The 13,444-nt window shown below is 33.4% G+C and overlaps 2 protein-coding genes and 1 non-coding gene across 3 annotated transcripts; 1 reads left to right on the forward strand and 2 right to left on the reverse strand.

The window, feature by feature from the left end:
- Window positions 1–1,490: 1,490 nt before the first annotated feature.
- LOC111451838 (deSI-like protein At4g17486) lies at window positions 1,491–4,726 on the reverse strand. The gene is made up of 4 exons (XM_023092419.1): window positions 4,325–4,726; window positions 2,504–2,757; window positions 2,061–2,348; window positions 1,491–1,972 (listed from the first exon to the last, which is right to left on the reverse strand). The coding sequence occupies exons 2-4, from the start codon at window positions 2,703–2,705 to the stop codon at window positions 1,743–1,745; spliced, it is 720 nt and encodes a 239-aa protein (XP_022948187.1). The 5' UTR covers window positions 2,706–2,757; window positions 4,325–4,726; the 3' UTR covers window positions 1,491–1,742.
- A 1,655-nt stretch (window positions 4,727–6,381) lies between these two features.
- On the forward strand, window positions 6,382–10,704 carry LOC111451786 (dolichyl-diphosphooligosaccharide--protein glycosyltransferase 48 kDa subunit-like). The gene is made up of 13 exons (XM_023092331.1): window positions 6,382–6,750; window positions 6,962–7,098; window positions 7,301–7,426; window positions 7,766–7,819; window positions 7,943–8,056; window positions 8,728–8,783; window positions 8,883–8,924; window positions 9,155–9,230; window positions 9,347–9,418; window positions 9,500–9,625; window positions 9,724–9,828; window positions 10,296–10,379; window positions 10,467–10,704. Exons 1-13 carry the CDS (start codon window positions 6,483–6,485, stop codon window positions 10,512–10,514), a joined length of 1,308 nt encoding a protein of 435 aa, XP_022948099.1. The 5' UTR covers window positions 6,382–6,482; the 3' UTR covers window positions 10,515–10,704.
- A 2,450-nt stretch (window positions 10,705–13,154) lies between these two features.
- On the reverse strand, window positions 13,155–13,228 carry TRNAN-GUU. Its single transcript has one exon. It is a non-coding gene; the product is annotated as a tRNA-Asn (tRNA).
- Between the last annotated feature and the right edge of the window lie 216 nt (window positions 13,229–13,444).

Consider the following 13,444-nt stretch of genomic DNA (forward strand, 5'->3'; position numbering starts at 1 on the left):
AAAAAAAAAAAAAAAAAAAAAAAAAAAAAAAAAAAAAAAAAAAAAAAAAAAAAAAAAAAAAAAAAAAAAAAAAAAAACTCAATCCATAACCCTAAACCCTAAACGGATCAGGAGGACACGTTAAATGTTGGATTGGGTTAGATTTTTTTTTTTGTGGTTGAATTGAATTTTTTGAAAATAAAAAATTTGAGCTAGTTTACGGGTTGATATTTTTTTTAGGTCGAACTTGAAAATAGGATTACAACCTTCCAAACTCAACCCTACTCAACTTTTAAGATGATAAGAAGATTAAGAATATTTGACATTTGTAATCGATGTTAATGATGCATTGACTTGTGAATGTTTAATATTTGAGTTTTATGATATTTTAGTTGTTAACGTAACATGTATCGTAGATAAGTAAATTCTTTTAAATTATTAAAAAAAAACAACCCGACAACTCAACCTAACCTAATCCATAAATAGAGAGTTGGGTTAGGTGGATTGTGATCGATTACTCGAGTCACCAACCTAACCAACTTGAAATTTCGATTTAGTATAAAAGATTTCTCCAACCTAACCCGTGTACAACCCTAGTTGGATTTTGTTCCTACTTCAGTCTAAAAGATTTCTATTCAGATTGTTTGCATGTTGAAAAACTCGTTATTAGAAGAATGAACAAATTGTAAATTTAGTGACGGACGGAGAAATTACTATAAGCTTTTTAATTTGTTACATAGTTATCTTATTCTGGAATCAATATGAATAATTTAGAGCTTTATTTTTAATGTACAGTTGACTTTATCAAATATTTTTTATAAAAAGAAAAATGTGTGAATTAATTATTTCAATTTATTTACTAAAAAAATTCTGTGTGAACGAATTTGGCATAAAATATTGGTGGGATTAGGAATGAAATCATGTTCAGCATAAAGCTGTAATGAATGATTAATAAATTTCTATCTGATATTCTTCTCTGCTGGAAGAGATTCTTTTCCTAAGTTTGAATTAGCTATGATTTTAGATATCTCGAGCCGATCTAATTGGTATACCTTCTCGAGTCATTAGTTCATCGTTAGCAGATATTGTCCTTTTTAGAGTTTTCCTTTCGAATTTTCCCTCAAGGTTTTTAAAACGCGTCTACTATAGAGAAGTTTCCACACCCTTGTAAAGAACATTATTGTTGGATGATGAAAGTTCCGGCTAATTTAGGGAATGATTATGAGTTTATAAACAAAGAATACTCTCTCCATTGGTATGAAGCCTTTTGGGGGAGCCCGAAGCAAAGCAATGAGAGCTTATGCTCAAAGTGGACAATATCATACCATTGTAGAAAGTCGTGTTCGTTTGACAAACGTTTCGTTCTCCTCCCTAACCTATGTGGTATTTCACAATCCACTCTCGTTCAGGGTCTAGCGTCTTTGCCGATACTCGTTCTACTCTCTAATCAATGTGGGATCTCACAGGTTCTCTCTCGTAACATAATACGAAGCTTCTGCTAAAACAATGATTAGCAAAGAGAGGAAGAAGAACAGCTAATATACATTGAAAGATTCCTAAGCTCTACCAAAAGAAACAGTCAATGATTAGAACAAAGCCTCTGAGAGACTAAGAAACAAAAGAGAGAAAAAGAAAGAGATAAATTAAAGCCTCTGGCTATCAAACCTCAAACCTCAAACCAGTCAGCTCCCATGGCTATTATCTCGAGAACTCGAAGAACAAACCTTGTAAGCAAGCTCGGGTTGGGGTAAGTCGTCTTCTCCTTACTTGAACGACCAACTTTTGGATCGTTTCAGTTCCCATGGAGGTAGGCAGCCTTTATAGTGAGAGTGTAGAAACAGTGAAGATATTGAAACTTCCTTCTGATTCATAGAGATTGAGGATAAGCAACCGAAACCGCTTCTTAGTCTTTTCTTTTCACCCTCAAATCCCGGGTCGTGTTGCACGGTTGTGGCCTTGAGAGCTTTCGGGAGTATGCAGTTGCATTTGGAACCTGCAAAGAGTGTTTCTGGTTTAGAATCACATAGGATCTAGCATGACATCGTAAGTATTCTGGACAAGGGAAACGACGAAGCACGTACCTAATCTCGCAAGCCGATTTATCCATTTCGGTATGCGTTTCCCAGTTAGCTTTCTGCATATATCCTCACAGAAATGGTTGCAATTCTTCACAATCAAGTGATACGAATCGCCATGATAGTTTGCAGCTTCACACTCCATAAAGTCTCTTACTTGGATTGGGTCCAAGCAGGTCGTACCGATATAAATCGACTTCCTAAACTTGAATCCAGGGCATGTCCGAGGTTCGACCTCAAAGATACCACTCGTAGGATAGTCGTGGGCTCCAAACGCATATTCAACCCCATAGACTGTTAACACAGATAATAACTTATGGCTACAACTTATATAACATAATCTTAAGAACATCTACAAGATCAACACAGATCCTTTGTCCAAAAAAGTGAGAACAAAATCATCGTTCACGATTTAGATATACGAACGAAAGAGAAGTAAACTAACCAACCTTCTATGCCAGAGTGAAAGATGCCGAGACCAGCCCAGTAGATGTAGCCATTTGCAGGTGTTAAGTCATACACGTTGAGATAGACCGGAGTTTCGCCCGGAGTACTGGCAGAGGTCTGAAGCAAGCACAAATTGTTGGCTGGTTTACCTCTAAAATGAAGAGACTTAAAGTAATGCCATCCATTCTCTGATCCTCCTTTCATGGTTGATAGTGAAACCACGAATCAATTGGTTCTTAGTCTCAGCCTGTAAATTCTGGAAACATAAGCACACACTTTACTTCATTAAGTTATAATATTGAGTTCATTTCTTTATCGAAGTATGAAATCATGACAGAAAGACACCACAGACAGCTACATAGTAGTATAACCCAATTCATACAACTCGTGACCGACGTTTTCGGTCTATCTCGGTGAGCCCCGAGGAGCCCTTTTCCTTCAAGTGAAAGCAAGTGCCACAAAGTAGAATTCTACTGTTCTTTCTTCTTCAATAATTAGTGTAAGATCACACATCAGTCGGGGAGGAGAGCGAAGCATTCTTTATAAGGGTGTGGAAACCTCTCCTAGTAGACGCGTTTTAAAAACCATGAGGGAAAGTCCAAAGAGGACAATATTTGCTAGCGGAAGGCTTGGGTCATTACAATTAGGCTATTGCATTCACTTTTTCTTGAGATCTAATGATGCCTCAAGCTTTCTATGATCTTTTGCCCATTCCATTGTCCTATACGCCCCGGTTGGAGAGGAGAACGAAGTATTCTTTATAAAGTATGGAAGCCTCTCCCTAGTAGAGGCGTTTTAAAACCTTGAGGAAAACTCGTTCTCCTTTATAAAGTATGGAAGCCTCTCCCTAGTAGAGGTGTTTTAAAACCTTGAGGAAAACCCTGAAAGGGAAAATCCAAAGAAGACAATATCTGCGAGAAGTGGACAGGGACCATTACAATTAAGCTATATCATTCACTTTTTCTTGAGATCTAATGATATCTCAAGCTCTCTACAATCCTATACGCCCCCGTCCTGTCAATTGGGTTATTCGAACTTCAATGTCGGGTCGACTATCTACCTAGGACATGACTAAGGTCTCTGTAGATCCAAGAAAACTAGAGGAAATCCAAGGAGTCCCCTCCAGTGGCAAATTCAGCTCCATCTTTCAACCCTTTTTGGATCTTTCAACACAAGATTCTTTGTATAGTTCCACAAGCAAAGCCAGACCATATAAATGAAAAGTAAAGGAAACATAAACATTCAAACTCAAATCCACTGCTAAAGAATCCTGAATGATTCATTACGAAATTCATCATAACTTCCACCTAATGATTCCAAATCCAACCAGATTATGTCAAGATCCAAGCTATGAACTCAAACTCTTGAGTGTACATTGTTCGAGGGCTCTAGAGAAGATGTCGAGCCTCGATTAAGGGGAGGCTGTTCAAAGGCTCCATAGACCTGAGGGAGACTCTATATTGTACTTCGATCGAGGGGAGAATTGTTGAGAGAGAGTCTTACCTTGGCTAACTTAAGGAATGATCATGGGTTTATAAGTAAGGAATACACCAAAGTGGATAATATCATACGATTGTAGAGATCCGTGATTCCTAACCGTGGAAGAACAACAAATTAGCAAAGAAATCAAGTGGTGGGTGCATTAGATTAGCTTCACATTTCAACAAAAAAACGAAAACAAGCAGAACCCAAGTGGAAAAACCACAACACACAAACTCCACAGAACAAAACCAGATCAGATTCAGAAGAAACCCAGAAATTCAGAAAAGTTAAGAGAAACCCTTTTGTCAAAAGCAAGAAACAATCAAAACCCATGAACAAACCTCTTCGTAGCCCCAAAAACAGCCATCAGAGAGTGAAAATGTAGAAACCAGAGAGCAGCAGAAGCATGGCAGCCATTTACAGAGGTCCCAAAGGGGGCGATGGAGCGTGTGGGCGACTGGAAATGCAGAGAACCAGAGTCCTTTTGACGAAGAGGGCAGTAAAGAAAGGGGAAAACGAGGGGAAATTTTGCAAAGGCAGATGGGGGTTGTTCAAAAATCGATGAAGCTCGTGGACAGCTTGTTGAATTTAATTAGAAGATTGAAGACGCGAATTCCTATTTTCATTGAGCTTTTCTTCCTTTTAGTATACCTCCCAGCTTGGTCCCTTTCTAGTACAGTTGCAGTCATTTTCACTCCCTTTTTTTAGATAAAATAAAATAAAATAATGATGAGTTTTAAAGGAATCTGATTCTGTATCTCCTGTGAATTTTTGTTTCCATCAAAATTTAGAATTTTGTTATTTATTTTTTTTAGTTATTATTATGAAAATATTTTATATTGCTATAATCTGTTAGGATTTTTATTTATTTATTTTTAGAATTTGATTGATAATATATTTTATTTTATTTTCGGAACTTTGTTAGCATTTTTCAGATAAATATTCACATCAATCTTATTTATAGGATTTAATTAGTAGTTTGTATCTTATTTAAACAAAATAATAACGAAGATTAGACTTTCAATCCCATTTATGCTTCTCATTTTTAACGAAAATATTTAAAGATTTGTTTTTAAATTAACGTTAATTTTGCTATGTTTTCTAATTAATAGACATAATATATAAATTTTTTTTTTTTATCAAAGTTTATAATTTGAAAATTTTAAATATATTTAGATTTTAAGTTAAACAATAAATTAAACTATAAATAACCATGTTTTTAAATCAATTAATAATAGTTTTTGTTCAACATAATAATTAATTTGGAATTACAACTAATTTTTTAGTCTATAAATATGTTATAAAACATGCTTTCAACAATTATTTAAACTAGAATTCAATTTCTAAATTGTCTATTAATTAGGTAATTCATAAGATTATTATTATTATTATTATATATATATATATTATCCACCAATTTCTAAGTTAAAATGGTTAAAGTTTCAAACTTTTTTTTGGGTAAAAATTATCGTGTCTTCTGAAAGTTACTTGAATTCTCCTCGACCCTACCACAATTTTGACAATGAATTTGACTTCTTTTCCACGTACATGTCAAAATTTGAGACAAAGAAAAATTCACTGACCTTTACATAGTAACAGTGAATTTGTTTGATGGGAGAAATCATGACGGGCAAAATAAGAATTACTTGTATATCTGTGTCATGTTTGTCACACAAGCTTCAATACTTTACGTTTGATCAAAGAATTGTGTGCGTAACGAGTTTAGGAAATAAGAACGAACTTACCCTTCGTTGGTTTAGAAAGATACTTATATAGGAAATAACCTCGAGTTTTTCTATTTTTCTCGAATTAGGTTAGTCGAGAACCAAACCAAACCACATAGAGACATCATGACCAAGGACTTGCAATACATATGCCCATTTAGGAGGTCGAGGCTAAGGAATTGATCATTAACCAGTTCCTCTCTTCTCTCCTTAGTTTCAGGGTTGGGTTGGGCTTTCTGTGTGTTTCTCGAGTGTATTCCAGGCATAATTCTTCCCGTAGTTATTATTCTTATATTTCAAGACCAAAATTATCCAATGACAACTAAAATATTGTTATCCATAATGACGGGTCTAACTATCCCCGCTCCCTCCATCATTCTCCGAGCCTTCCTCACCACGTTCGTGATGAGCCCCTAAAAAGACAGATTCTCGGACCTACGAATTAAATAGACATCTCTACATAAAACATGAGGAGAGTTAACAATTTTCTAAAATAGGGAGCTCGTTAGGTAAATTATTCACAAAAATACTCGAGCCAGAGCCTCGACTCTACGAGTTAAATGGACGTCGGGGGAGAGTTAAAGGATTTTCTAAAATAGAGGGGTGATTTGGCAAATTCTTCAAAGTATTGGGCGTTTTTGTGATTATACTTTGAATTGGGGCAATACTTCAAATACTCCCTTCTTCCGCAGACTATTCTTGTCTTCACAGAACGACTGCAGAAAAGATCTCTGATTCCTCTTCGGACTGTGCCACTTCCTAAAACCCTAGCGCAATGTCGAAATCCCTCGTCGTCTTGACGCTAATCTCTGTTCTTCCATTGCTTTGCTATGCCTTCTCCCCCGAGAATCCCACAGATCGCAAAGTCCTCGTCTTACTCGACGATTTTGCCATCAAATCTACCCATTCTTTGTTCTTCAAGTCCCTCCAGTCTCGTGGTTTCGACCTCGATTTCAAGCTCGCTGATGACCCCAAGATCTCCTTGCAGAGACATGGACGCTATTTCTATGATGCATTGATCTTGTTTGCACCAACAATTGACCGTAAGCCTTCGTTCATTTCCATCTCTGATGGTTTCGTGTTGGAATTCTTGTATTTTTACTTGGAAATTGGAGACAGTATCAATTAGGGTTTCAGTTGTTTGGAATTTATTAATTTTGAGGTTGTATCTTTTGACTTAGCCGGAATTATTCGTAATGAATTGCATAGATGGTGTGATTATTGTTTACGTTTTAATTTCTCGGGTTTTTGTAGGTTTTGGGGGATCCGTTGATCTTGCTGGTATTCTGGATTTTGTCGATTCGGGGCATGATCTTATTCTCGCTGCTGATTCTAATGCATCGGATTTGATCCGAGAAATTGCCACTGAATGTGGTGTTGATTTCGATGAGGTTGGTGGATATCTAGGATATATTACCTTTTTATCCATAGCAGTATGATATTTGTTCTTTATAGCGTAAGAAGATTCTATGGAACCTTTTTTAAAAAGTTATAATATTTATAATTTCCATGAGCAAATGGATTATGTTTTATTGTTCGTATCAAAACTCCGTTTCTTTTCTGTACACTTACATGAAAAGTACTATTTCAAAGGATTCAGCTGCTGTAGTCATTGACCACACCAGCTATGCAGTATCAGAGACAGAGGGAGATCACACATTGATTGCCAGTGACGATTTGATCAAGTCTGATGTAATTGTGGGAAGCAAGAAGATTGAGGCAAGTTAGATTCTTCAGTAATTTTAGAAAGATTATCATGTAGGAAGATAGTGGTTTTTCATCCTTTAGAATAAACTTTTCGTTGGGGTTTTATTAATTATCGAAATTTCTTCAAAGTTTTCCTTGGCTTGGAGAAAATAGTCATTGATAATTCACATAATTAGTGTCTTAATGTATGGCTGCTCATAATTTCTGAGAGTGTTGGCCATTCATCAGTGCATTTCTGTTTACTTTGGTCTTGATTTCTCCCATTTGGTACTAACTCTATTTTGTGTTTGTAACAGTCATTGATACTATAAGGTTTACTTCTAATACTATCTGAATGAATGTTCCACACAGGCTCCTGTTCTTTTCCAGGGGATTGGCCATACTTTAAATCCTGTTAATAACTTGGTAAGATACTTGGATAGTCCTTACTTTACAACTTCTTCATAGAATGTGGTTCTATTAATGCTTAATAACTCTGGATTGGCATGACCATTTTTATGTATTAACCTCTCTTCTTTTATTCTTCAGGTGCTAAAAGCTCTCTCAGCATCTCCCTCAGCATATTCTGCGAAGCAAAAGTCCAAGCTATTGAGCCCTCCACAACTAAAAGGATCTGCTATCTCTCTGGTTTCAGTCATACAGGTCTATTATTGATCAAGTTCCTGCTTTTCTTTCTATGCATCTCCTTTAATGGTTTTTTTCTATGTTGCTGGAGCATTTTGATAAACAAAAAGATGGAGTATTGAATAGGCACAATAATGTTTATTGTGTACGATAATGTTGCTGGAGCTTCCGAAAGGACTTCTTGACTTACATACTTGGGATTATTTCTTTAAACTGATGTTGTTCAAGTATGAAATTGAACTCTATTGGCTTTGTGTTCTAAGTTTTCCTCTGGTCTACTAAAGCTGTAAGGTCTCTCATTTTATCCATCTGGCAGGGAGCAACCTTTTAAATTTCTTAAGATGTACAACTACTGTATTGTTGCAATCTTTGGTTTTGTACATATGTTTTTGTCAATTAAAATGAGTATTTAGTGGATGTGTCTTCTAAAAATAAGGCCAACTAGATTTTAGAATGTTTATTTGCCTCTAGATGAAGAGTTTTTGTATTCTCCATTTCTTTGAGTGGGTGAATTCTTTTGGCTTTTGATTTGGGACAGTTTCTTACCAGCCATCCTTTGTACCTCTGTCTTTCATAGACCTACAATATAATTTTTCTTATCACCAATGAAAGAGGGAGAGAGAAAGAAAATCAACAGTTCTTTCCTTATCCTTAAAAAGAAAGAATTGACCGTTCTTTCTGTGTTACAGGCAAGAAACAATGCTCGGATTTTGATCTCTGGATCATTAAGTTTGTTTAGCAACCGGTAGGGAACACTTGTAGCTTAATTACCAGCAACTAACTTTATTCCTTCTTTATCTATCTCAGGATCTCTTAATAATACAGTTTTTCCTCTTGTTTATAGATTTTTCAAATCTGGGGTGCAGAAGGCTGGACATCCAACCAAGTAAGTGAAAATGCCTGAACTAGATTGTATTACTTGATAAAAACCTTCATAGTTGTGCAACCATCATATACATGTAAAATATTATCTAATGGACGGTGGAAAACAATTATGAAGCTGCATCAATTATTAATGAACATTGATGAGAATTTAGATCACGTAGCAATTATTGGTATCTAGTATGCTTATGAACTGTTGAAGATACTCGTTGAAGAGAGTATGTTGTGATACAGGTATGATAAGTCAGGCAACGAGCAGTTTTCAATTGAACTAAGCAAATGGGTTTTCCACGAGAGAGGTCATCTTAAGGTGAGGCAGTACTTTAACATTTTTGCATTTTCTACTGGGTATGAGTTTGTTATAGAATCAGATTGTAGATGCTAATTCTATCCTCTGCGCCACAAATCGACGCTTGTTTTTTTTAGGCTGTGAATGTTAGGCATCACAAAGTTGGGGAAACTGATGAACCAGCAATTTACAGGATTAATGATGATTTGGTAATTCTAATTTCAGAAAGGCTAAATACAGAACGAAATGGAAATACTTGAGTTCTTCTGACCTTTGAATTTCGTTTAAAGGAATATTCCGTTGAAATTTACGAGTGGTCTGGTAAGGCATGGGAGCCGTATGTCTCTGACGACGTTCAGGTGCAGTTTTACATGATGAGCCCCTATGTTTTGAAAACTTTATCAACCGACAACAAGGTAGAAATTTCTTTCCTGTAATTGTTTTTTGTTTGATTTTACGTATGGATTCGATTGAACCTTATTATTTAAAGCTACTTTCTCTCTTTCTCTTGTAGGGTCTTTATTATACTACCTTTAAAGTTCCGGATGTATATGGAGTATTCCAGTTCAAGGTCGAGTATCAAAAACCTGGATACACTGCCTTATCTCTATCAAAGCAGGTAATGTTCGAGTTTTATCTTGATGCATTCTAATTATTTAGGGAATAAGCAAGTTGTTGGATCCCATTGTTATAGCGAGAAGTAGGTTCTGGAAATTATGGCAATTGCACTTTGTTTAAGATGGAAATCCATCCATATCGATTGGAGAGGGGAACAAAGCATTCTTTATAAGGGTGTGGAAACCTCTCTCTAGCAGACACGTTTTAATAAAACCTTGAGGAGAAAGTCCAAAGAGGACAAAATATCTGCTAGTGGTGGGCTTGGGCTTGGACTGTTACATTAAACGTAGGCTTGAATGCAGTATACACCATTAGCACCTTTTTAGTGTCGGGCAACCTCACTCGAGTGTGCCTGCCTGCACCTGCACATGGGTGGAGTCTTTCATGTTGTGTATGCATATTGTTCTATAACATTATTGTCAGGAAAGCTTATGGGCTTGTGTTTCGTGAACACTCATAATATTGCAGATTCCAGTGAGACCCTTTAGGCACAATGAATATGAAAGATTCATTCCTACCGCTTATCCATACTATGGAGCAGCCTTTTCAATGGTATACCTGCCTCTTTTAATACCCATTTCTGTATATATGTGCAATTTCATGTTTTAAAATGATAATAAGAATTGAATTGTGGTGCAGATGGCTGGCTTCATTATGTTCACTGCTGTTCATCTATACAACAAGTAACCAAAACCACTGTAAGGTGCAGAGCTTATTAGTTATTCTAATTTTGATTTATTTTTTCGTAATTTTAAATTTTATTTGAGCTCTCTCTTCAATATTGGATGCTGATACTACAATTATGGATACTTTAGTGTTAGTAATTAATTTAGAGAGAGATGACAATTTTGTTGAGATTAACCAAATTATTCTGGGACTTTTTAATTTTCTTTTATATTTAGTTTTTTTTTTCTTCTCAAATAAGAAAAAAGATTTTAACTTTTGGATTTTTACAAATATGGCATTAATATGATTTTTGCCATTTTGGGTTATTTATTATTTTTTAATTCAGGTTTAATTTTGATGATGATGCTAATTTAATACATTAATATTATATTATTTATGTAAATGTCTCAATATTTGAACCATCAAGGTCTACTATTTAAAGATTGTTCAATTTTCTAAAATGTGCATAATTTAATCTTTTATGTCATATCAATATTTATTTTATTCTAAATTTTAATTTTGATTCACAAATAAAATTCTTTTTTTTTTCTTTTTACCACGTGCGGAAATTGTCTAATTTCTCAATTTTTTTTATACTAACAATTTTCAACCACCACATTTTATAACCAAAAAAAAAAAAGTCAAATTAGAATTTAGTTTTTATAATTTTAGAAGTATTTATAAGATTTTATCAAAATGACTTTTAAAATCATAGAAATTGAATGGGAAATGATTTAATTTCGCAGTCTTTTTGCATAACCAATAGACGAGTGCCACGTAATTGTTGTTTTTTTTCTTATTTTAAATGAAATTGGCATTCCGGGCTGGGAAAAGTCGGGTGTGTCGGGGCACGCGGCGGCCCGCCCCGCAAATCCTCACGTCCACATCCTCTTGCTTTTCTTTCAAGTCCCGTTTTTCTAACATTATTGACTTTTGAAAAATTTAATAAAAACATTTGTCTTATTACTTTATTCTTTTTTTAATTTTTTTTTTATTTTCTAAACTTTGTTTAAAACACAAATTTACATTATTGATATATAACGTATAATTATTTGAAAATGTTATTCAAATATAGAATACATTCTATCATATATTTAATTTAATATACATATATATTTATATTAATTATTATAATTATTTGATTAAAACATTTTAGATTTTGGAATTATTTATCTTTATATTTAACAAATTTGACTTTACTATATATATATAAAAAATTTATATAATTCAATAAGCTAATTCTATGGAGAGAAATAAATAAAGAGAAGAAAATAAAAAAGAAAACTTTGAGTGACGTAAGCAATAGAAAGAAAGCAACTTACAAGAATCATCTTTGTTGCCATTTGGGGAATCATTTATGGCCAAACTTTTCCTAATCATTATTTTCCACCACTATTCTATTGCCACGTGTCCACCTCTCTTGCTTGTCTTACCATTCTGATATTTCTTTATCAATTAATTATGTTTATATTGTGTCCACAATAACAATATTCCTCGCATCAATTTTTACAATTTTTTTTAAATCAAATAAATTATAGAAAAGTAAATTAGTTTCATAATTTCCATAAAATAAATCGTTCAATGTTTTGTATCTCTTCTTGTTTGCTTCAGTTATTTGTTCCGCGTTTTTTTTGCTTGTCTGATTAGAATACTGTCATCTCATCATGTCCTTTAAACACAACGAAATAAGAAACATTAAGTTATTTAAAAGATACACGTTATACTCTCATTAAATAATTACTGCTGCTTAATTAAAACATCATCATTACATCATTTTGTTTAAGAAAAGAAACTTTCAATCTATTAGATTGTTAGCTTCCTTTAAGAGAAGGAATTATTTAAAATACATCAAGTTGTTTAAGTGAGAGAGAAAAAAAAACGATCAGGTTTTTGAATCATACACGTTAGAAAGTCGTTAAATAATTACTCCATTTCTCGTTTCGTCTTTTATTTTTATTTTTATTGCTTGTTTAACTAGAAGACCATCATCCCGCCACGTTGTTTCAAAAAACGAGAAACGAGCGGATGTATCTTTAGTCTATTAAATTATTGGTTACTTTAAAAATTATTATACAATCCTTACATTATATATTGCATTTTCATATAATACGGCACTTTATTTATTTATTTATTTATTTTCATATTTTTTATGATTAGAATATCGTGAAAGAAATAATAATATTCAGTTTTTCTCATAAGCATGTGATAAAGGTTTTATAAATTTTTTTTCAAATATTTATGTCATTTTCAAGATAATTATTAAATTATATCAAATCATTATCTTAATCAAAATTTACATGCCTTGATTTATTATTATTATTATCATTATTTAATATCTCTAAATTTATATGACTTGCAGATTCTTCTTTATAAAGTGTATTGGAGTTTCTCACTCAATATTTTTCTTAATTACCTAATTAATTCTGATTTTTTTTTCAAATTATTTTAAGCAATCAATGATTAATAAATAACATGAAAAATACGTCCAATTCACGAATTTCATACCATTTTTCCAATTATTAATTTTGTAGCTTTTCCCTTACATAAATACCCATAAAATTCATCCCAATTTTATTAATTATTATAAATTATAAAAAGAATAATTTCAAATATTTTTCAGGCGTAATAAGAAAAAAACAATAAAAAAGAAAAAAAAAACCCCGCTAGAAGGAGGGCTTGAACCTCCGACCTTGTGGTTAACAGCCACACGCTCTAACCAACTGAGCTATTCCAGCTTTTGTTTAGAGTTGTTGAGATTTATTATAATGAATAAATAATTTTAGTTTTGATAATATAATTTTAATAATTATATTATTTTAATGATACAAGTGAGAAATTGAAATCTTTATTATTATTATTTTTATTATTTTGCTGCATATATTTAAATGTAATTAGAAAATTGACTAATGTCAAGGCGTGACCTAGAATAGTAGAATCAAGTAATGCATACG

This window comes from Cucurbita moschata, unplaced genomic scaffold (genome assembly GCF_002738365.1).
Source record: "Cucurbita moschata cultivar Rifu unplaced genomic scaffold, Cmos_1.0 Cmo_Scf00013, whole genome shotgun sequence".
Lineage (NCBI taxonomy): Eukaryota > Viridiplantae > Streptophyta > Magnoliopsida > Cucurbitales > Cucurbitaceae > Cucurbita > Cucurbita moschata.